The 24734-nt window shown below is 39.6% G+C and overlaps 2 protein-coding genes and 1 long non-coding RNA gene across 3 annotated transcripts; all 3 read left to right on the forward strand.

Moving 5' to 3' along the window:
* Nucleotides 1-9157: 9157 nt before the first annotated feature.
* On the forward strand, nt 9158-12744 carry LOC126600166 (salutaridinol 7-O-acetyltransferase-like). Its single transcript, XM_050266716.1, has one exon. The coding sequence runs from the start codon at nt 9595-9597 to the stop codon at nt 10267-10269; it is 675 nt and encodes a 224-aa protein (XP_050122673.1). The 5' UTR covers nt 9158-9594; the 3' UTR covers nt 10270-12744.
* Nucleotides 12745-13667: 923 nt separating this feature from the next.
* Nucleotides 13668-17759, forward strand: LOC126600167 (uncharacterized). The gene is made up of 3 exons (XR_007615374.1): nt 13668-14395; nt 16738-17021; nt 17116-17759. It is a non-coding gene; the product is annotated as an uncharacterized LOC126600167 (long non-coding RNA).
* A 3763-nt stretch (nt 17760-21522) lies between these two features.
* LOC126600168 (uncharacterized) lies at nt 21523-24295 on the forward strand. Its single transcript, XM_050266717.1, has 4 exons — nt 21523-21967; nt 22583-22964; nt 23108-23671; nt 23798-24295. The coding sequence occupies exons 2-4, from the start codon at nt 22584-22586 to the stop codon at nt 24044-24046; spliced, it is 1194 nt and encodes a 397-aa protein (XP_050122674.1). The 5' UTR covers nt 21523-21967; nt 22583; the 3' UTR covers nt 24047-24295.
* The last annotated feature ends 439 nt before the right edge of the window (nt 24296-24734 follow it).

Here is a 24734-nt window from a genome sequence, read left to right on the forward strand (position 1 = left end):
AGAGTTGTCTCTCGTTGTAGTTCTTCTTATCCGTGCCACACCAAGGTAAGAAAATTTTGAATTTTCTTCTTCTTGAATTTTTTTGAGAGTCTTGGGACTTGAAAAATTGGCTTGGTGGGGGCCGTGGGTGTGGGTAACACACGGCATGGGAGCCTCGGGGCTACTTGGTGGCGCAACACAAGTCGACTAGCGTGGGCAAGGTAGACGACTCGGCTCGGGCCGAGGGGATCAACGCGTTGAGGTGCGAGGAGACAGGCTTGAGCCGGGTCTTCAAGGCTGCTGGGCACGGGCCCATGCAGGCGAGAAGAGAGGGAGAAAGACCGGCGTGGGCTGACTTTCTTACGTGCGAGACCTGGGCCGAGAGGCTTGGGCCTACCTTGGGGCGCGAAAGAAAGAGAAGAATGAGGCACGGGCCTCTCCCTATATGGCGTCTTTTCCAAGAGGTGATCTGCTCCATGAAATACGCGTCTGCTCAGTGTTCCCCAAATGCAGTTTGTGTGATAGTGGGGTTCTCGAACTTGAGTAGGTTCTTTGATCTTGGCTTTACCATAAATGAGTTTTGGTACTTTTTTAAGATTGGCCATAAGGAAGGTGTGAGGCAGCTGAGGTCTTGCCATAAGTTGTTCGATGCTTCTAGCAAAGGGGATCATAAGTGGGCGAGAGATACCTTAGAGGTAAGCAGAGAATGAGACTATGACTATTCTCCTAAGCTGTGTGTTCCAACTACCTTTATCAGTGGTAAGTGAACTATTTCATTCTTGTCTTACTTGAATTTTTTGTTGAGCTATTCCATGACTTCAATTTATTGATTGTCTTTCTTGCTTTGCATAGATTCGGAGTTTGGCTCAACTCCCAGGATCTCGGCAAATATGAAGAAAGTGCACGTCGTCTTGGGCATTCCTGCTGAGTACCGTGAGTGGCGCTGGCTGCTCAGCCCTTTTCGTCTGGAAGAATGATGGCCTGCCTCCGATGGGAAAAGATAAAGTGGATAAAAGATGAGGTGTTAGCTCGCCCGATCGCTGCTGTAAAACATGCTGCCAATGAGGGTGGAAAGAAGAGATATTCCTCACCTGCTTATGAGCCTTTGGTCGAGAAGAAGCCAATAACTTCCTCCGCTGCTCGTAGGAACTCGTCTGCTGCCGAGAAGCTTATTATTGATCTAACTTCCCCCAATGAGGTGAAGAAGACCGTTGAAACTGAGCCTATGAAACCTGCTGCTCCAAAGGTGACCGCATCCATCGCTGAGAGACTTGCCCAGTAGAAGGGTTCGGTAGGGTATTCGGTGTCCAAGTTTATATCGAATCGTCTGTCGGGAGCTAAGTCTAGATCGGCTTTTGAGAGGTTCGTCGTTATAAAGAGCGGGAATGTGGATTTTTTTTTGTTAAGGTAGCGTCTGGGCATGTTCATCCTTTTACCGTGATTGACTCGTCTGCTAAGAAATGGAAATCTGCTCGCACGGGCAGTTATGAGAGCTCCACCGAGTCTGAGGTTGGAGAATTTCTCAAGGTTTGTGCGCTGATGAAGGCTGACCTGCTTGAGGACGTCGATGTATGCGCCAAGTTTGTTGATAGTGTTAGGAAAGTTGTTGTCCACTCATACTCTTTTGCGAAGCGTCCTACCTATTCGAGGAAGTCTTCCCTGATTGTTACAATGCATAAGACTTTGATCCTGGCAACTGAGTCTATGCGCATTGATTAGGATGCTGTCAAGTGTGCTAAGGGGGCCGAAGTGGCGTTGGTGGCTCAGCTTCGCTTGGTTGTTGAAAATATCGAGAAGCTCGAATATGAACTCGCCGTTTTGAAAGGGTATGATGTCTATGCCCCTACTTCTTTGCAGTTGGAGATCGCTCATCAAAAGGTCGCCTATTTGAATGTTAGGCTTAGTGCGACTCAAGCGATGTTAGAAGCTGCAGATAAGGAAATCAGTCGTGTTTTTCTGGTGGTCGATGACCTTGAGCGTGTCAATTCGGAGCTACGATCTGCTTGCTTTGCAAAGGAAGATAAGCTTATCTTAATGCATGATGAAATGTCTCGTCTCAAGGAGGTTACCAGTAAGCTTGAGTGAGTCCAAGGAGATGGATCTGCAAGGTGCTAGCGATAACCTGAAAAAGGAACTGGACAAGCTGCAAGGTGCTCACTTTGGGCTTATTGATAAGAATACGCAGCTGAAGAATGAGAAAGCTAATCACAAAGTGGCGCTTGCTTTTTGTTAGGTTGATTTCTACAAGCTTGGCTATGTAGACCATCTTCAGGGTATGCCGTGAAATTATAAGTTTTCCCAAAAGGACTTTGAGACTTTTTCCATTTCTCCAGTTGATTTGCTAGATTTCTCGTTTGAGGCTGTCTTTGGTGGAACAGTTGAGGGTCAGGCAGTCCAGGCAGGGGCAGCTAAGGATTAGCTGATGGAAGCTTCAGCTGCTAGGAATGACATGGATATTGAAGGCATGGCAATCGAGGAACCAGTGGTTGCGCAAGCTGCTAAGAAGTAGTTTTTTTGCTTAGACTTAGGAGTTTTCTTCTTTTCCTTTTTGTTTTGCTTTATTTGAACTTTGCTGGCCTTCGAGCCAGTTTATCAATTTGCTAGAAATTTAATAAACAATTTTCCTTGTTTTTGCTTCATCCTTCTATTTCGCCATGTCTTTTGCAAAACTTTACCGTATGACGGGTGGCTCACGCGGTCACTTTAGGCTTCAGTTTTGGCTTTGGGGCTTCTAGAGCTTTACCTGCGAAAGGAAGAAATGCAAGATTTCCAACTTATATAGCCGAAGGCCGAACTAGTTGTCTCTATAGAAGGCATACGAGTTCGCGTAGCTACTATAGCTGTGAATCTCGACTTTGGGTAAATCCATGAGCTTTAGCCTTCCTGGGGCGTATTGCGAAAATTTTTAACCTACAGAGCCAGCAGTCAAACACGTGTTTCGCGTAGAAAGCAAAGGAGTTCTTGTGGCCACTATGGTTGTATTCCGACTTTCAAGTGGCTTCTTAAGCTTTAGCCTTCCCAGGGCATGTTCCGAGATTTTTAACTTATAAAGCAGTTGACCAGACTCATGTTTCTCGTAGGAAGCAGAAGAGGTCCGTGTAGCTGCTATAGTCGTGACACTCGACTTTAGTGGCTTCTTGAGCTTGGACCCTCCCAAGGCATGTTGCGAGATTTTTAACTTATAGAGTCGTCCATCGGACTCATGTTTCTCGTAGGAAATAGAGTAGGTCCGCGTAGTTGCTATAGTCGTGACACTCGACTTTGTCCCAGCAAAACTTAAACCATAGACCATCGGTTGGAATTGCTGCTTGTAAATAAACAGGTGTAAGTTTCAGCTTACGAGCTGCCTTGGACTTTTAACCGTCGGGTTATCGGCCAGGTGTCTTACTTACAAAAACAGACGACTAGTGTAAACATTTCAGGCTTTATTCCTAGCTCTCAGAGGCATTTTTTGGCATTAAGTATAGGTGAAGTCGCTCTTCAAAAGCCATATCCTTCCGAGTTGCAGCTTTGATCATGTAGGTCGCTTAACTAGTATTGCAACACTTTAAAACCAAGCCGCTTCATGAAGATTTGCATGTCGAGGACGGACCATCTTGTCACATGAATTCTTTCATGGGCAAGGGTCCTGCACTTATCGTCTCTTCCGGTTAAAGACCCAAGATCCCACGGAATTAAATCCTTATGTTGGCTAAGTCTATTCCAAGGGAATGACTATCATGGAAAATTCTAGGAGTCGTCCAACGTAAGTAGTCGTTGCATTTAGGGGAAACTAAGCAGTCATACCACCCATCCACATCTGGATGTTCCAGATTAGTTTACCTTCTCATGCTGGAGAGCTTACCCAGTTGGGTGTCAATGAATTAGTTTACCCTCTCACACTAGAGAGCTTATCTATATGGATGTCGGGAATTAGTTTATCCTCTTACGCTAGAGAACTTACGCCATATCTACGGGTAATGGGTGTTTTCTGCTTGTCACGAGGTTGGTCAGTCTATTTATGCATTTGGCCCAAACTTGTCAACAAATCCTTTAATCTTCGTTAAAGATAGAGGCTTTTATTAACTTTGCTCGTATGCAGTAATGGCATAACAACTGATAATCATCGGCATGCGAGGTCTTGTTCGTCGAGCTGCTTGAGTCTTCAAACTCTTTCGTCTTCAAACTCTTTCGTCTTAAACGGGGTCTAAGAAATGGTGGAAGGTCACACGTAGTACTTCCTTAGGTTGTAGGCATTCCACTGTTTGTTGATTTTTTTTTTGTCGCTCATAGTGGTGAGGGTGTAAATGCCTCTTCCGCCTACTCGGCTGATTTTGTACGGACCTTCCCAGATGGAAGCCATCTTTTTAGAACCTTCTCGTCGGGCAGTGATGAAGACTTTTCTGAGAACTAGGTCTATTGATTGGAACTGCCGGATGTTTGTCGTCTTGTTGTAGTTGGAGATGAGCTGCTGCTGATAGGCCACAATACGGGTGATAACCTTTTCGCGTTCTTCCTCTGCCATGTCTAATTTGGTAGCCATCTCATTTTCGTTTTGCTCAAGATTCGGCAGTACAGTGTTGATACTTGGCACCACGATGTTGGGAGGAATGATCGCCTTAGAACTATACATCAATGAGCTTGTCTTTTGGTGGTGCGATATGCTTATAGAACATCGGGGAGCTCATTTGGCCACTTACCCTTATTGTCTAATGGTATAGCTCATTGCTGCTCAGATACCACCATATAGATGCATAGGTCATCCGCTGCTTCTGGTTTAGATTGCATTCGTTGGTAGGTCGTTAGAGGAATCAGTTGAGTGCAGCTACTTGTCAGGTCAGACCTTGGATCTCCTTCAAAGTGGTGGAGGACTTCATATCCAAGTGTCTATCTGAATCTTCATCTCTTTTAAACAAGGTAAAATGTGGGGGGCTGAACTTCCGCGATGGCTCCGTCTGCTCGATCTCGTCTACAAAGGGTGACCTATTTAGGTTGGCCACGTCTCTTCGAAGAGCATCGTCGGTAGTGTCAATGCACTAGAAGCCGCACAGCTGGCTACAAGCCTTTGTACTTCCTCCTGGATTTGTGCCTGGTAAGGCAGTGGAGTCTTTAGCTGCCCCCGATGTTAACCTGTTGGTCTATTTTGCTCTTCGACATGTCCTGCTCGTCCATGTTGTGGTTGCGGTGCGCATGGTTTGCCCTGCGCTGCTCGCCGTCGCTCTAGGCAAGGGTTGCCAGTAAAACTTGAGTTGGACTACTCTCGTGCTCTTCTCTAGACGTTATGCGGTTGCCTACTTCGTTGCCTCTTTAAAGGATCTTCTTGTGGGCCTAACCTCTTGTGGAAGCTTTGCCTAGAATGTCCTGAGTGCTCGTCGGAGTGCAGACCCAACCTCGAATGCACACTGACTCGTGAGCTGAGTCGGGAATGAACGCTTTTATGTGCATTTAGGTAAGAGATGACGTTTCCTCGATGACCCAAATAAAAATGCACACTACTTGAAAGCACGGTTCGTGGTAGGCTGAGCAGCTCTTTATCAGGATGTTGCTGGAATGAGTTACGTTCTTCTGCCCTTGTCCTACTTCGGGACACCTCGTTTGGGGTGCGCTGCATCTCGATACGGTCAAGGAGTTGGTTCACCAAGGTGGTCTGTTGCGCGAGGGCGTTCGTCAAATTAGTGACCTGCTAGGGCAGGTGGTGCTTGCCATTTGGATTGGAAGAGTGTGGATGATGGGCGTCTCTATGTGTGGTGGAAGTATAATGGATTGCAGGTACAAAGTTTGAGCCCAAAATGGGCATTCATGTAGAAAAGTGGGGTATAGGTAACCTTGAATCGATCGCAAGACCTGTGGTCGGAATCTGGATTGCTGGAGGTGGCCTTGGAATGGATTGGGTCGCAGACCAGGTCATTGGAAAGAGTCACGGGGTGCGTTGGACCAGCGCTTGCTCGCCTTGGGCTTGCATGGCCGTAGACCCTCCTGGTCGTTGGGCTGCCACATCATGTCCTGCTGGCTGAATGGCTTGGCTTGGGCACGTTGAGTTGCCTGGTTGGCAACAGCTGCCGCATTTTGGGCTCGAGTATGGGCCTGCTGCTGCATTAGGTTGGGCCTCCTGCCTAGGGTTTGGTAGGGTGCAGAGTTGTAAGGGCATCGGTGGTGGGAGTGGCGTCGTGGCTGCTAAGTCACAGTGGTGATGGTGGTGGCACGGCTCCACTGTGGTTGGGCTCCTCCTACCGCCGTGTTGAGCCTTGAGGACCTCTGTCGTAGGGCTATGTCCTTGTCTTCACTCTCCGGTCCAAATCCTTACACGTATAAGGTTTCATTCGTCGTAATTTCTGAATTTCTTACAATTGTATCCTTTTTCCAGGGATTGATCAAGAAACTTTTCTAGGAAAAATTAATTGATACGATGTGTGAGAAATTCAACGTAGCAAAAAATTCAAGAAACTAATGCAAGAGGTTTCTTCGAGTATTTTGAATCAGTTCTCAATGAAAGCACCAATTTGTCGATACAAATTTCCGCCGTCTTCAGTCTTGATGAAAATGCACCTGCAAAACAATCAACATCTTTAATCAAAGACCTAAGCCTCACGTGCCCACGAGGTAAGGGGTTAGGTCAACGGATCTCCGATGCCTAAGTTAGTTTTTCTGAGAGAGTAAAGTGTTTAGGGCTTTTTTAGGGTTGCAAAAGCCCTCCAAAATTTGGTAGAATATGGGATATTTATAGGGCTAGGGCCGGCCATATAGTGTTTAATGGAGAGATATTCTTTAAATATTTCCAAGATATCAAATAGGAAATAATATCTTGAGATAGTGGTGTAATTATCCCTAATTGATTTAAATTAGGATTACTTACTTGTTGGAGTCAATCTTCAATTAGGAATGTATTAAATATAGGATTTGAGTAATTGATCATTATCTTTAATTCATTGCCAAGGACAGGTGAGTTGTGGGCAGTCGTATCCAGCTGCTGAGACCTCCAGGGGTGTGAGCTGCGCGTGGGAGCATCTGAGAAGCCTACTCATTTATTGAGAACAATCTTGTCTTTCTTGAATAAAAGTCCACGGCCTCAAGAATATTTGGGATTATTTTAGGCTCCACAATATAATAGGAGTGAATTTGTAATATGACATGCGTCAGTTCACTAAATTAAAATTATTTTTCCAATGTATTTGAATTATATTAAAATAGGGTAAATTACATTTTACCCCATCAGGTTTAGAGTCGATTTCAATTCCTTACAACATCTTTAAAACATTTCACTTTCATACCTCAAGTACTATTTTATTTCAATTTCATACAACCGTTAAAAATTCTGTTAAGTTAACCGTTAAGTGATGACGTGGCAAATATGAGGTCCTCATTCGTGTTGATGTGGCGGATACATTTATGCCACGTGGATAAACACTTAATAAAAATGTTAAAATATTAGAATAATTAATTAAAGAAAATTATAAAATTTATAAATAAATAAATAAAGGGAACTTTAACGACAAGCACCTGGTACTGTTCACTTTAATGAAAAACCACATTTTTACACTAAAAAGTCAATCCTGGTGCTATTCACTTTACCCTTTATTTTGTCCTTATCATTAAAACTCAAAGTTTTCAAGCCCTTTTCATTAGTTTTCCTATAAATAAAACCCAAAAGTCCCTTTGTCTTCCCCACCCCTTCCCTCCACCAGAGCCCATCCCCCCACCAGAGCCCATCCCCCTAACACCCACGCCTTTCTCCCATCTCGCATCACCCGAGCCTCCCCCGCAACCTTCAATCTCCATCTTGCTTCAGATCCGTCAATCTCCATCCCAGAAGCCAAAAACTGGAAAAGTTCCAAATTTTCCCACACTCAACAGAACACAAAGAAATCCAAACATTTCCTACCCATTTTCTCTCAATTTCCCTCTAACCAAACACACCCTGTTGTCTTTCGAAAGAATATGCAAAGCCTACCCATTCAATTTCAAATCCTCAAAAACCCAGCAAAACTAAAAAACCAAAAAACTAAAATATCCAAAATTTTCCCCTCACCCTATATCATTTTCTCAGCAACCAAACACAACCCAGAATCCCAATTAAAAAAAAAAGTCTTTCAAATCAAAATTCACCAGCAGCAACCCTCAAAAGTGCTCTCCAGACCCTCATATTAGTCTGCTCCGAAACCTTCATCTGAACTCTCACGACCTCCTAAATCGTCCTGGTCCACTAACTCTTCCCCTGGCTCACTGAGTCACCGCCACCGAGTCTCCTGCCAAACGACGACTTCAAACCCAGTGCCTTTTTGACCCTGCTCGCCATTGACGACAGGAGTGAAGTCAAAACACTCCAGTCGGTCTTCTCGGACTGTGGGATGTAGGTGATAGGTTTGGGCTCGGAGATCCGGCAGGCTTTGACTAAGATCTCGTATACAGTTTCCCGGAGCTTCGAGTCCGAAAGAGAAAGGGGCTCGAAATTAGGGTTTTTAAGAGAGCAATTTACATTTAGTTGGGTGAGCTTAGGGTTTTTGTACAGAAGCACCGCAGCTTCAATCGAAGTCCTAAGACGGTTTGGATTCCGGGTGTGAGATGTGAAGAGGGAGGATTGGGTTTCCAAGGAGAGATAAGGAAAGGGAGGTGAAGAGAATGTGGGAGATGGAGGTGGATCGGGGGAATGGGTTTTTAGGTTTCAGGGTTTATTTTTTTTTAATAGGATAAATTATTATAATAATTTAAATGCATAAAACATTATTATTTTTGCCACGTGGCACACATTTGGCAGCCACGTGGCACAAATATGGCAGCCACGTCAGCTCTTAACGGATCAATGGATGGAAAATGTAACGGATGTATGAAATTGAAATAAAATAGTACTTGAGGTATGAAAGTGAAATGTTTTAAAGATATTGTAAGGAATTGAAATCTACCCCAAACTTGAGGGGGTAAAATGTAATTTACCCATTAAAATATTCATGTTGTTTTGTTAGTTATTATCTAATAATTATAGGATGTCAAGATATCAAGTTTAGTGGTACCTCACCATAATTTTCTAGTAAGAAACAAAACTCTTACATGTTCAAGCAAACTTAAGTGTAGTCACGCTGTTTAAAATATGTGTTCCTTGTGCATTCGAGTTAGCCAATCCCAAAACACTTGTAGAGAGACCGAAGGCTGAAAGCCAAAGAACGAAAATCAGCAACTTGCCACTTAGTGGAAACATAAACCTGAAAATAGGTAAACAGCAATGGTGCCACTGACTGAGTGGAGACAGCAATCATGCCACTGTGAGTGGACATATGAGCGGAGACAACAATAATTTATTCATTCAGTCATCAGCACAGGAACCTCTCTGTAAACTTCACACACTCCAGCTTTCTCTCTCAATAATTTACACACACTCCAGCTCTCTCTCTCTCTCTCACTAATTTATTCATTCACTCATCAGCTCAGGAACCTCTCTGTAAACTTCTCCTCCACACACTCCAGCTCTCTCTCTCTCCAGTTCTCTCTCTCTCTATCATCTTCTCCACTCCTCACTCTGTTAGTTCTATACAACTCATCCATCGCCTGGGGACTGACCTTGGGCTTTTCAGCTGCCAAGCAACTCCAGAATCTGTTCTGATCAAACTCAAAGTTGTAACTAAGGAGTTTGGAGAAAATAAAAAGATGATCAAGGTTGAAGTAATTCACAAAGAAATTATTAAACCATCCGCTCCAACTCCTCACCACCTTAGACATTTGTGCCTCTCCCTTTTTGACCAGATTATGCTTGAACTGCATGTGCCACAAGTTCTCTTCTATCCTAGCAGCAGTGATGAACATTCTTTGGTCGCTGAAAAGTCCGAGCTTCTAAAGAAATCATTATCTGAGGCCCTCACTATCTGCTACCCCTTTGCAGGGGAATTCAAAAATAACGTTTCCATCAACTGCGATGACCGCGGAGCTCTATTTCTTGAAGCCCAAGTCAACTGTCCCATGTCCAAGATCCTGGACAAACCCGATTCTGAGATCCTAACACAACTGATTCCAACTCCTATGCGTTCCAAACAAGCACAAGTAGGGCATCTTGTACTAGTCCAGGCCAACGTATTCGAATGTGGTGGATTGGCAATTGGCGTCAGCATTTCGCATAAGGTCGCTGATGCCTTAGCGAACAGCAAATTCATCGAAAGCTGGGCTGAAATTGCCCGCTGCACTGCCAGCACTACTGACCATCACGTAGTACTTCCTACAGAATTTGGTGTTGCAGCTACTTTGTTCCCACCACAAGAATTTTTTAACTCACCCCTTCGCAGAAAACTTACAAGGAAATTTTGTGGTTTTTACCATGACGAAGATTGAAGAAAATGAAGTATACGATCTTCAAACCTTGGTTGCAAAAATGAGGAAAAGCCTTGAGGAATTTAAGGTAAAATATGCCAATGAAATTAGAGGGGAGGAAGTAGTTCAATTCCTGAAGGAGTATAGTGAGCTCCTTCAAAAGGATGATGTGGACAACTATATGTGCACCAGTTTGTGCAGGTTTCCCTTCGGCTCGGCCAATTTTGGATGGGGAAAGGCATCATGCATACGCATCCCTTGGAATGAAGATTTCAAAAACAAAATGTTATTGTTGGATGCAAGTGATGGTATTGGCATCGATGCATGCATAACACTGAAAAAAGAAGATATGGTCATGATTGAAACCAACCAGGACCTGCTTGCATATGCTTCTCTGCAATTGACCATTTCTGAGAGGTAAATCTCGTCTTATCTTTCTCTATAATTACTTAAAAAATAAAAAGTGTGCTTCCCGAAGTCATTGGAGATTCAAACTATAAATATCTTTCAAATGACGGGAAATAAAATGCAACTAGACTAAGAGCTAGTTGCGAGTGTTGTTGAGCATTTATAATTTGTTTGGATGCTATGTTGTAACCTTTGGTGATTTCTTTTGTTGCTTTTGATTCCACAGTTTCCTTGTTTTGTGTGAACAGTGAGTAATGTATTGCTTTTATTATCGACTTTATTTTTCTTTCAATAAAATGGATTTGTTTTGTTGTGTATACCTAAGAAAATATAGACCCCTAACAAAAAAAAAAAATGAAAAGAATGCTGAGAATGCTTTTCTATGAAAAAAAATAAAATAAGATAGACTGACTAAGAATGCTTTCAAGTAATTTTTATTTAATTCAAAGTTCATAAGTAAACATAAGTGTGAAAATCGCATCTCATCATGATTTGTTAAGTGCATTAAGAGCATTTCCTTTGGTAAAAAAATGAATCTTGAAAAGTATGCAACATGATTAACTTTTACCAACGGAAGTTGTAGTAGCTAGGAACGAATATTGTGGTGGGGCATGTTGAACTGTGTTTGTCTAAACTACGAGTCAAAGTAAGCTATTTTTAGATCTGTTCTAAATTCTGGTAAACAACGGGCTAAAATGATTTGACAAAAATTGAGAGTAATTTTATTTTATTCTTATTTAACGGAGACATTTCATGGAATGACCAAAATGATTGATAGTGGACAAACTCAGGGATCAGTTCTATCGATTTTAAATCTCAATGACCAAAGTGAGGAGATATGTCAATCTCAATAATCATTAAGCTATAAAAACATAAATTAAATGTGAAATTCTCAAGTACCTATGATTGAGCTAAATGGCTAAAACCTGACCCTTCCATTGTGGCCAGGTAGGACCTAGACGGTTGGTGGGTCACGATTTTTTACTAGATTTTTAAGATAGAATTTCTTCTATGACAATGACTTCATCACTAATTTAAGGACATAATATGTTGAAGGGTGTAAAGTTTCACATCATTTTTAATTAAATACAGTTTACGTTAATTGGTTTTGCTGCCAAGTGTATTGAACCTTTTGTAAACTGAAAAAATACTAAATTGCACTAATGATTAAGTTGGAAACAAACATTGAAGTTTTATTTATTTTTGGTCAAAAATAAAACTTCATTAATGAAAGGGGAAATACAATTTGCTGAATAGACCTAAGCCTAAACAAAACACAGAACCCTACACAAACAAAGCAATACATAAAATAGAAGACATGCCCAAAAAGTAGAGCTACAATCCAAGACACAAAGGGATGTCTACACAAATTTAGGCTCACAAGCAACAAAAGAAAAACAATAATAAAGCCCTAATCTCTAGCAGCAAAACACCAGTCACCACCGCTGCTACCTCCGCAAAGAAACATATCGCCCCAAATTGGAAAAAAAAAAACACCCAAACCAAAAGATAGACTGAGAGCATTGTGCAAAACCAATCCACTAACAATTATAGCCTCCACAATCACACATGCGAGAAAAGTCACAAAGCGTAACAGAAGGAGGGGAGGATGAAGGACAAACATCGATGTTGATGTTGATTAGAATGTTTATATATAAAGCCAACAACTACTTTTGGGGTCACAAGCTTCACAAAAAATGAGTGGACAAAAATGCCCCTTAAACAAAAAACTTCAAAAACTGCCCAAAATAATGCATCAAATGTGGCAGGAGTATTTTCATCATTTTAATAGCGTTTTTGAGCATTTAGACTATTTCTGAGAGGTAAATATCGTCTAATCTTTCTCTATAATTACTTAAAAAATAAAAAGTGTGCTTCCCGAAGTCATTGTAGATTCAAACTATAAATATCTTTCAAATGTCGGGAAATAAAATGCAACTAGACTAAGAGCTAGTTGCCAGTGTTGTTGAGCATTTATAATTTGTTTGGGTGCTATGTTGTAACCTTTGGTGATTTCTTTTGTTGCTTTTGATTCCACAATTTCCTTGTTTTGTGTGAACAATGAGTAATGTATTGCTTTTACTATCGGCTTTATTTTTCTTTCAATAAAATGGATTTGTTTTATTGCGTATACCTAAGAAAATATAGATCCCTAACAAAAGAAAATGAAAAGAGTGATGAGAATGCTTTTCTATGAAAAAAATAAAATAAGACTGACTGACTAAGAATACTTGCAAGTAATTTTTAAAACTAATTTTTATGTTTATCGAAAAGAACACAAGATTACAATACGTGTGATAATATGATGGACAATTGGGTTGATAAATTCTATTTTAAGTAAACTCATATAAAACGGGTTCACCACCACCCGAAAACCCCTGTTGTAAAATGATGGCCCGAAACCTACTGGATTCGGATCGATAAAGGCTCACAGTCACGAGGAAATTAGAGACTAGGATAGAGAAAAAGAGGGAGAAAAGAGGCATGATGAATAAAGGGTAAAGGGAGAAGATGAGTTGATTTCGTCAATTCTGCTTCACCGTGAGGGAGGCATGTGGGCAATGGGGGATCCAAGATTTGAAACTTAGGTGTCCCAACATTAAAGGTTCACGTTTTTTAAAGAAACAAAGCACATAGTGCGTTAAAAAAATATCATTTTATTCAACTGAGGCATTTCGTCGAACACTTAGTGGCCTTATTGACAAAACCAAACCATGTTGCCTATATGTCAACAAGTTACGATATATGTTGAAGCAATCTGATCAATGCTATCAAGAATATATGTCGAGTGATGTTGATGCAGCCTATCGATATATGGGTACCAAACAATCGAAGGGTCTTCAAATGACCTTTATATGCGTGTTTTCCACCCTCCGACTAGTCCTAGGTGGTTCCAATTTACATCCACCCTTGCGGTGGGTGGAGTTCAAGAATTCTTGTTGTGGTGTGGCTTTTTTTACTTATCCATTTTTGTTTCTTATATTTTGTTTTCTTAAGTAAATGACTAAGGGTATGCTATCCACACACCACTTTTTACTTCTTACATACCCACTAATTTTCGACTTTCGAATTGAATGAATTGAAGAAGATCAAATGACATAAATTAAGAAGGGATATGTGAGAAGTAAAAATGAGTGTGTGGATATCACACCCCAATAACTAATGTTGATGTGGGAAAAATATGATTGGCTAATATCATTTTAATGTCATCTAGACATCACAATCTAATAATCTAGTGTAATCTAAGACTAATATCAAAGAATAGAAGTAAAGATAATTATGTGAAAAGCATCTTATCGTTATAAGTTAAGGGGAGCTAAAGTGGTATTTGAGATTAGGAAAACTCTCACTTTAGTCTTGATAATAAAAATTGATAAAAATGATCCGGTCGTGAAAATTATTTTAATTTTTACGAGAAAAATCTGCCAATCTTCTAATAACTGTTTTATGTAGTATTCATCGGGAAAAAAATAAAAAGAAGAAAGAAAGAATGTCATAACTCATAATCCCATCATAGCCAATTACACTGTTACCCTCCGTTGCCTCGCCTAACTCTAAAATACCTTTTCGGCTAAGTCAAACCACCAGCAGCAACACGCCTTATCTCACTCTAAGCTCCCTTTGGTTCTCTCACTTGCCATCCTTCCAGTTCGTCAAGTTCGGACCTTTGGCTTCACAAGGCGAGACAAAGACGGCAGAGACGGTGGAGAATGAGCTTCAGGAGGTCGAAGAAGTTGAGGTATTGTTTACTTATTTTATTTATTTTTCCTAAAAAATATTTAGAATATTTTATTTTGTTAAATTTCAGAAATGTTTTGAGTTATGGATTGAGAAATTGCAGTTTATCAGCAAACTAGAAAGCAGACTAACATGAGATTTTATTTATTTATTTATGGACCAATTGGATAATGTTTTTTTTTTTTTTAAAAGAAAAGATTTTTGCACACAATTTTACTTCATTTGCATATATTGTTTGTTTCTGACATCTGAATTGAATAAATCAAAGGAAAATGATGAATAAAAAATTCTGAAAAAGAAAATCCTTCCTAAAATCTTTTGAAGATGAGAAAATAGGACTTGAAATGAAAGTGGCTTATTTGTCTGAAGAACAATATTTGACTACTTAAAGATAAGTAGTAACTCCTACTCAAAATTTCTCAAAATTATTCGTTATCAATTTATAGAACTTCGTGTTTATAATCAGAACAGTTCATATTATAAATCACCATATAAAGATCATCTCTGTGAAAAATCAATTAAAACTAAGGTCATTAGTTCATCAAACAATTTAAAAACAAATGAACGGTATTGGTAAAAGCATTATGAACCGTCTATGTATTTGTTACAACAGATTGACTAAACGATCTTAGTTTTAATTTATTTTTTGCAAAGATGATCTTTACAGTGTGATTCATAGTATGAACAGTTTTGATCATAAGCACAAAGCTTCGTGATTAAAACACTAAGAATTTTGAGTAGGAGTTCATATTCATCTTTGAGTAGCCAAGTATTATTCTTACTCCCTATATTACCAATTGGTTTTATAGTGAAACCTCAATTTTTTTTTTATGATATCAGGGCATGTTGTTCCACGTCTGAAGTCAAACGGTCACACGTGTTCCAAATCGTCATATTGTGTTGTTCACTTGTTAAACTTGAAAATTCACCACATTGAAATGAGCGTGTTAGAATAAGTTCCATATTGATGAAAGAAGGACCTTACAATGAGTTTATAAGAGATTTGACTACTCCTTATATTAAACCAAATGAATTTATAATAGAACAACAACTTCTTGCACCCTCATTAACCTTAAATCCACATATATCCTTTTACTGGATGCATCAATTACAGTAAGGCAAGTGAAACCATCGAGAATGGAATCGAGTCAGCTTAAAGACAACATATTTGAGTCAATTTCAGTTTTGAAACATAAATTGTAACTTCATTTGTACGTCAATCAATGAGGTAGTAAATTTTGGTGGGTGTGGCTGTTTCTGATGGTGGGTGTGGCTGTTTCTGATGGTGGCCTATTGTTGTCAACTTTCTTTTCTATTGAGATAACGATACCGCTTTGGGGGAACCATAATTTTTTTTTTTAACTTTGACCAAACGAGATAAATTTGTTGATATGATAAAAAGAAATTACATTTAGTTAGAAGAGACATAAATTTTACTTTTCATAGAACAAGATAAACAAAATACAAGAAAAAAAGCGGGACATACATCTTAGCCTTCTTGAAAATAAAAATACAAGAAAAAGAGGGGCATAGACTTTACCTCTCTTGAAAAAGAAGAGTAATACTACGAAGATTAAATTTGTAAACAAAATTTGCAAACTAAATAATGTGTCATCAATAGAAATAAGCACGTTTATCAACGTTTAGGTAATTGTTTAATCATCATCTTTTATGTCATTTAACTTATTAAATTTTGTTTGCAAATTTAATCTCTCTAGCATTATATATTTGTTTTTATGTTGTTATAACCTGATCGGTCACTATTTCTGTTAAAATATTCATGTTTAAGTTGTTATTTTAATATTAATATAATAAAATACCAAGACAAATGCTTGATGTTTAAGAGGCCACATCTACCAGCTTTAGTTGGGAAGAAAGAGTTAGGCCATCTCCAACCGAAGGGTCCAAAAGGCTGAAAATAGCCTGAAAATCGTCTCCAACTTAGGGCCGGGCCAAAGGGTTCGTAAACCCCATGGGACAAAAAATGGCCAAAGGGCCAACCAGCTAACCCAACCTAGCCAGCCAGCTAGCCCCGGGCTAGACCACATTTTCAAACACAACTGCTAGCTGACATCAGCGTGACACCAACTAGCAACGGCTAGCTGACGTCAGTTACCGTTGGATTTGAATATTTAAAAAAAAAATTATTTCCGACCAAAATTTTTAATTTTTTTTTTAATTCTCATTTTTTTTCCCATAAATACCTAAACCATTCCTACATCATTTGTCACATAATTTTCACAATTCCGTACTATCTCACTTAATTCTATTTTCTTACCTCTTCCAGTAATCTTTCCTTCAAAATTTTCAATAATTTTCAAATGGCCTTATCTGCAATGAAAGGTAGGGCTTGGACTCGAAAAGAAGATGAAGTTCTTTGCAGGGCTTATAGATGGGTCTCGGAAGATAGTGTGAGGGGGACTTCTCAAACAAGTGATTGTATTTGGACTCGTGTATCTAAAAAATACTATGAGTTCTACGAATGCACAATTCAACCGAATACCCGAAACCACGAGAGTTGTTTTTCAAGATGTAAGAAACATTTTCATCGAAGTTTGAATAAATGGTATCAAGCACTGATAGCAGCCGCAAGTAAACATAAAAGCGACGCCAATTACTACGATGAAGTAAGTGTTTTCACAATTTATTTTAAATATTTAATTATATTACATTTAATTTCATAAATTATTTTCCTTTATTTTTTGTAATTATATTTTCTAGGTACGCCAAGCGGAGGAATTGTATATGGATGATAGCTCGAAACCCTTTCAATTTTCCGGTTGTTGAGAAATTTGTAAAGGATGGGTGTTATTTGAAGATCCACCTCAACATATAGTAGGTCCTATGTTGTTAGGAACTCAATCCTCAGCTGTAGATGGGGATCAAGATGAATCTCTTACCATTCAAGAAACAAGGGTAGAAAATCCGTCTTCGAGTGAAGGCTCTATATCTAGGGCTATTTGACGAAATAAGTCCCAAAGGTTGAAGGAAAAGGGTAAGGCAAATGATGATTACGCTATTCAACAGGAAGTGGCGGCCTCATTGCGATTAATGGCGGAGCAAAATGCATTTGCCACGAAAGAAAGGAACTTAGACATGAAGAATATGCCAAACAAATACAAGAAGAGATGGATGATAGGAATATGCAAAAGAACACTTCGGATTACACTCTAATGAGTAAGGCCCATTTTGATAGGAAAAAGAGGAAAATTATGACATGGCGGCATTTGTTTATCTCCGACTATACTCATACAATGACGGATGATGAAGATGATGTTGATTATGAACTTTAAATTTAAGTTGTTGTAGTTTTTAAATATAAGTTGTGGTTTTAAAATTTAAATAATAAATTATGTTTGACCCTATGATCATTTTGCTCTCAGTTAGAGATGATTTTTTGTCAAGTTATCTCCAACTGACTCGATCAAATGGTTATAAGCTAAAAATAGCTCGTTTTGACACGAAAACTATCTCCAATCTAGGGGTTAGGCCAAAGGACTTATGGACCCCGTCCGGCCAAAAATCTCAAAACAGGCCAACGGGCTGGCCAAGATCAACCAGCCAGCCAGCCCGCCCTCTAGCTTGCTTCATCTGCTCGCATTGGGGAACCCCTTTCGAAGTGTACCTGCTTTTGATTGTTATTGTAGGTTCCTTTTGTACAGATTTTACAGATATAAACAAAAGTGTATATTGCAAAACAAAACACGGCAATTTTACAGATTTAAACGGCAGCTCTGAAAAACCTCTCGTTATGCACAACACATAAGCAACATCAAGGTCCAGCTCAACTGATTTCTGTGGATCATAAGGTGAGATACAGAGAAACATCACCCAGGAAAGTGCCATTGTGGTCACCGGCTATAACTCTGGCTGGAACTTCAAAGAGACCCAGAAATGGCAGCAACTCTTATGAGCGATTGTGCAGCAACGGAAGCTTCCATTTCAGCGAGTCTCCTCGGCAAGAACAGACGACGACGAGTGTGGTTGTGGGAGGTTCAAGTGCTAGTCCGAGTTGTTGTGTGGAACCCAATAAAAACAAAAACAAAATTGCTAAAAGACAATTCAGATTAAGAGTGGGAAGCTTATTTAATCAAGTATTAGTCAATAAATTTTTTTTTTTTTTTTGTGGTGTACATTGCACCTGCTGCCTCGTATTAATTAATCGTTTTTATTTAAAGATTATTTAGCCAAAGGTACAAAATTAGCCATATATCAATGGTCCCTTTTTTTTTTGGATATTACTAAAAAATATTTAGAGTAATTATGTCTAGCTCAATGAAGCATGTCACATTAGAAGATGATTATTGAGGTAGTTTAATTTAAGTAACCATATTAATAAAATTAAAATAATAAATTATGTTTACCCTATGACCTTTTGGCTCACAGTTGGAGATGGTTTTTTGTCACAAGGTTATATTTGGCCTATGGCCCTTTGGCCCATCGATTAGAGATTGTAAGAAATATGGTATGATATTGTTGATTAAAATATTAATTTATTGTAGGGTTATATGGCTATAAAAAGCCCTCTGGCCTCCTTCAGTTGGAGATAACCTTATTTGAGTGTCTTATTGACGTGCATCCAATAAGAATTGAACTTACGAATTTGTCAATTATGTGTTAATAGACAAATCAAAGCAGTGAACAAGTTAATACAATACGTGCATCTAGTAAGAATTGAACATACTGATTCGCCAATTATGTGTCAACAGACGGATCAAAACAACGAATAAGCTAATTCGAAAATTATATATATAAATATGGATTTGGATCCCTTCCGGATCCAAATTGTGGGGATTCTCACATCTTAATAATTCATCGTTCATCGTGCGGTCAGAAATCATTTGACTTTTTTTATTTAAAATTAAACAAAAATGGTACCTAATTAAAACTGACCGCACAATGTACGATGAACGGTTAGGATATAGAGATCCTTAAAATCTCTACAAAGTGAATTTGGAGAGGATCATCTTCCTATAAATATAAATTCATGTTAGTCTTTTAAGGGGGCGTTTGTTTACCCTTCTTAGCCTTCACTGGGTTGGATTGGATTGTAATCTTGTGTTTGGTGGCTTGCTAGACTAGAGTTAATGAGATTAACTGGGACTTGCTTTCACTAGAGGCGTCACTAGCCGGTCCTTATGAGTCCCCCCAAAAACCACAAGATTAGCTAGGAACTTCGCTTCGTTGTGCTTGATTCACCTCCTCGACCTCGATTTTGACGGCAAAGACTTCGGGCACGACTTCATCTCCGACGCCAAACTCATCAACTGCAATTTTTTTTTTTTGGATAAAAAAGAAACAAAATCTGCAAATTCCCGACGAGCCCACATCTCAGATTTCCCAACAAACCCACAACCTTGATTTCCCGACGAACCGACGAAAGAACACTTGGTCGATATGCAGAAATGGGTTCTCCATTTTCTTCGATTGAACTTGAATCAGGCCAGAAAACAGAGAGATCGATCTCCGCCTGAAGAACTTAAGATCCGAGAACGATCTTCGCAATTTGAGATCTCTCTGCTTACCTGCAACTCCAGCTCATGCGTCAAGCGTTTCATATTAGGTGAAACAAAATAAATACAAACGGAGAGAGGGGAGAGAGGATAGTGGTACAAAGGTGAAACGGCAGAAAGGGAGGGGGCGGAGTAGAAAAGGAGGAAAAGGGGAGAGTGGAGGGCAACACTGGTGGAGTAAACAATGAAAAACAAAAAATTGAGATGTATAAAGATTAGTGAAGAAGATGACTCTAGAAAAATGGAAAATGACAAAGAAATAATAAATATTAATTGACATAAGATTAAATTAATAATAAAATATCAATAGATATAGATTAAATAATATAATATTATAATCCGGCTTCCTAGTCCGATACTGCAACAAACGCTTCACTAAGCTAGTCCAGCTTAGTTTAGTCTAAGCCAGTCCAGCTTAGTCCCTGCAACTAATCCAGTTCGAGACAGTCCGGTGCAACAAATGTACCCTAAAGGACATGGACAAAATTGCCCTCACCCATACCCTTGATCTTGATAGTTTTATTTTTTATTTATTTTATTTTATATATATATATATATATATTCTTTAAGGGGGCGTTTGTTTGCCCTCACTAAAGTGTACTGGACTGGACTGAACTAAGAGTTAGTCCAATCCCATGTTTGTTCTTGACAGGGATTAGGTTTAATGAGACTAAGTCTCACTCGCTTCGACAAAAACGCTCACTAGGGGGTTTTAGCGAGACCCCCCGAAAAGGAGCGGACTGCTAGTCCCTACTTTTCCCGATATGTGCTTCGCTCCCTCCCTGCTTCGCCGTCCTTCCCTTCCCAGAATTGAGCTTCGCCATATTTCCTCTCCCAGAAAAGTTAGAAACGTCTATCAGAGAGATAAAAAGAGAGAACAATGGAGTCGACATGGCTTTGCTGACGAGAGGAGCATCAAAAATCGGGTAGGAGATTTCGGTTCCGTCTCTGTCCCCCGAATCCAACCCCAATTAAAGGTTGTTCTTATCCAGAAATTTGTAGGAAAAACGAAATCAAAATATGCGATAAACCCAGAAAATATCAAAATCTGTGATAAACCCATAAATCTGTGATATGGGATTTCGAATTACAGAAAATATCAAAATCTGTGATAAACCTAGAAACATATTACCTTGGGTTGCAGTGCTCTTCTCCAGAAATTTGTAGGAAAAAACGAAATCAAATTTGGAGCTGTAAAACATAAATTATAGTAGAAAATTGATATGTGATTTCAAATTTGCAGTGCTCTCTCTGCTTTGAGGAACAAGAAGAAAGACCTGAAGGTTGTTGTGTTGCGGGAAAAAAGATAGAGAAAAGAACTGATGGGGGACGAAAGGGGAAGAACTCTCCAGAGAGAGAGGTGGAGTGTCTGCTTTGGAAATAAAAAAGCAAAAGGTTGCTTTAGTAATAAAATATTATTGAATTAATAATAAAATATTATTAGATGTGTATTATATAATATAATATTATAATTATTAATTATCCTGTTTTTAGTTTCAAACTGCATCAAGCGCTTCACTAAATCAGTTCAGTTTAGTCTAGTCTAAGCCAGTCCATCTTAGTCCCTGAAACTAGTCCAGTCTAAGATAATTCTGTGCAACAAACGCTCCCTTAAAAGAACTGGGTATCCACCATTTTCAGAAGACTCACTTAGTCACGCCTGACCACAACTTGATCTTGATGGTTGAGTTTTGCAAGATGGAAGCCTCAAAGGCTCAGAGTCGGATCGCAACGGCTTATTCAATCACATATTTCTCATGTGAAATACCATCATACCCTCACCACCCCGCCATACTCTGATCTCGATACGACGTCGTCCGGCAATCAGTGATAGATTTCGTAGCTGAACCAGAACTAGCCTTCAAACAGGCCACGTCAGCAAGTCAGTTAGTCGTTAGTTAGTTGCTGGGATCGAGCGGGAAGGAAAGGGAGAGATTATATAAGTGCACCGAAGGTGTTTGAAAGAATGTCGCTGAGAGAAAAGATAGAGGCAGAGGCTTCATTCAAGATCAGCAAGAAACACCCCTTCATCTTCGCGGCACACTCAGGCGGAAAGAACGGTCAGTTTTTCGGAAGCTTTAGAAATTCTGCAAGATATCCTTACAGGCTTACACATTTTTCTTTCATCCTCCAGAAAATGTTTATATTTCTTCATGTCTTTTCAAACCATTGAAGAAATCAGCAAGTTTAGTAGTTTTCTTGTGTTTATTCATTGAATTGTTTAATGGGTTTTCTAAAGATTGCAACTTTCCAGTTTTTTTCGGTAAGAATATGGACTTAGATAGATGTAGAACCAACCCGTTCTATAACTTTCCACTCTAAGTTTGCGAATAATCACGGGGTAAACATGTTGTTCTTGGACCTTGGTATAGATAGATTTTCCCGGTTTTCCTTTTTCTTTTCCATTGAATTGTTTCTTGTTTTGGAGAAATTTAGAAGGTTGTCGTGTTTCGATCAAAGTTTTAAATTTTTAGAGTTGGCTTGAATTGGCCCTCAATGTGCTTGACTGGGATAAATTGTTCGTAAGGATTGAGCATGACAAGATGTGGCCTTCTTGAGTCTAGTTTTATTTTTCTCATGCCTTTTTTTTTTCTTCGGTTTTCTGGGATCAATCCTAGCTGTGCACATGAGAATAGCTTAAATAGTTTAGGTCTTGATATCTTGTGTGAATATAGGATGAAGAATTTGATGGCGTCTTTTGAAGCGGTGGCTGGCAATGAACCTGGGAATCGCAGTAGCAGAGAGGAGCCAGTGCAAAGCAGTGATGCTATGAGGAAGCCTCGGATTTTACTTGCTGCTACTGGAAGTGTAGCTGCCCTAAAGTTTGTCAGCCTCTGCCAGATTTTTTCTCGATGGGCGGAAGTAAAAGCAGTTGCCACAAGAGCATCTTTGTGTTTCATTGATCGAGCATCGCTTCCAAAGGATGTGATTATTTACACTGATGGGGATGAATGGTCCAGTTGGAGGAAAATTGGAGATAGCGTGCTTCACATCGAGCTTAAAAAATGGGCTGATATTATGGTTATTGCTCCATTGTCAGCAAACACACTAGGCAAGGTGATATTTCATATTATCTGGAAATATCATTACTTAAAATTGTTTCCTTGTTCTATATTATCTGGTTAATTTCATGTATGAAATCTATACTTTTTACTTTTTTATGTCTCTATATTTTAAATAAACGTCCCATATTTTTGTAGATTGCTGAGAGATTGTGTGACAATCTACTCACCTGTCTTGTAGATGCATGGGACTGGAAAAAGCCTTTGTTTGTTGCGCCGGCCATGAACACCTTGATGTGGAGCAATCCCTTCACCGAGCTACATGTGATGTCTATTGATAACCTAGGAATTTTACTCATCCCACCTATCCGTGGTGAAATGGCTGAGCCTTCTACAATCAACTCCACTGTAAGACTCTTTTACACTCACAAATTCAACAGGGTTGCTGCATTGGATGCATTACAAGACAATGCTCTGAGGAAGCCACGGATTCTACTCGCTGCTAGCGGGAGTGTAGCTGCCATAAAGTTTGCTCACCTCTGCCGTAGTTTCTCTGTATGGTCAGAAGTAAGAGCAATTGCCACAAGTGCATCTTTTCATTTCATCGATAGAGCATCACTCCCCAAGGATGTAATACTCTACACCGACGAAGAAGAATTGTCCAGATGGAACACAGAATATGATAGTGCGCGTCCCGTTGAGCTTCGCCATTGGGCTGATATAATGGTTATTGCCCCATTGTCAGCAAACACACTAGCCAAGGTAAATGTTTAACAATCTTGAATTCTTTGTTACTGGTTTTTCACATGAACTTTGTTTCTTTGATTTATTATCTGGTTTCATGTGTAAAATTTGTATTTTAATTGATAGTCTCCTGTGTTATTGCAGATTGCCCGGGGATTGTGTGACAATCTACTCTCCTCTGTTGTATATGCATGGGATCACAACAAGCCTTTATATGTTGCACCGGCCATGAACGCCATGATGTGGAACAATCCTTTCACAGAGAAACATTTGAAGATGATTAGGGATGAACTCGGAGTTAAACTCATCCTTCCTCGTACAAAGAATGGTGCAATGGCTGAAATTGATGTGATTGACGGTTTTGTAAAAGACCGTTTACCAGACAAAATTTGATTTGCACCGTACTACCGTAGAATTAGGCAGGTGCATGTACTGTGTTTAGGTATGCGGAACTAGGCGAGACGAATCTGCAGTTGTAATTGGGATTGATTACTTGGTTTCAGGGTGTGATCACTTTCTGCTTAGGCCCTAAATATGTTTCCCCTCCACATATCAGAAGAAAATTTTTCTGATCAGTTTGAATGGTAGTTGTATACTGCAATATATGGTCCTTTAATGAGATGCAAGTCCTGTATGTCGGAATTCATGTGTACGAATACAATTGATCGTAAGAGTACCTATAAGGCAACGACTTTGGGTATGTTTACTTACATGGTACGTGGATGAGAAGGAATAGGTGTGATAGTGTACGAGGAATAAGTAACAACCACACTCTATGTTAAGAGCAGTTCCACCGCGTCTAAGGCCCCCTAGGGCTATCCACTATTTAATCCACCTTATGAACAGTAACTGTCTTTTGCATCTCCACCCCTACATAGAATAGCCCTGACAATTAGTAATAAAATATTAATATTTTTTCCTCACCCAATCCATCAAACATCCCAATCACCTTTCCCTTTTCCCCCTAATTTGACCGGTTCTTCCTTTGTCTCTCTCCCTCTTCTTTCCATCTCTCTTTCCCCTTTTCCCCTCATTTGACCTTTTTTCCCTTCATTCCACCATCATCATCTCTCCTCTTATC

The sequence above is a fragment of the Malus sylvestris genome, chromosome 14 (genome assembly GCF_916048215.2).
Source record: "Malus sylvestris chromosome 14, drMalSylv7.2, whole genome shotgun sequence".
NCBI lineage: Eukaryota > Viridiplantae > Streptophyta > Magnoliopsida > Rosales > Rosaceae > Malus > Malus sylvestris.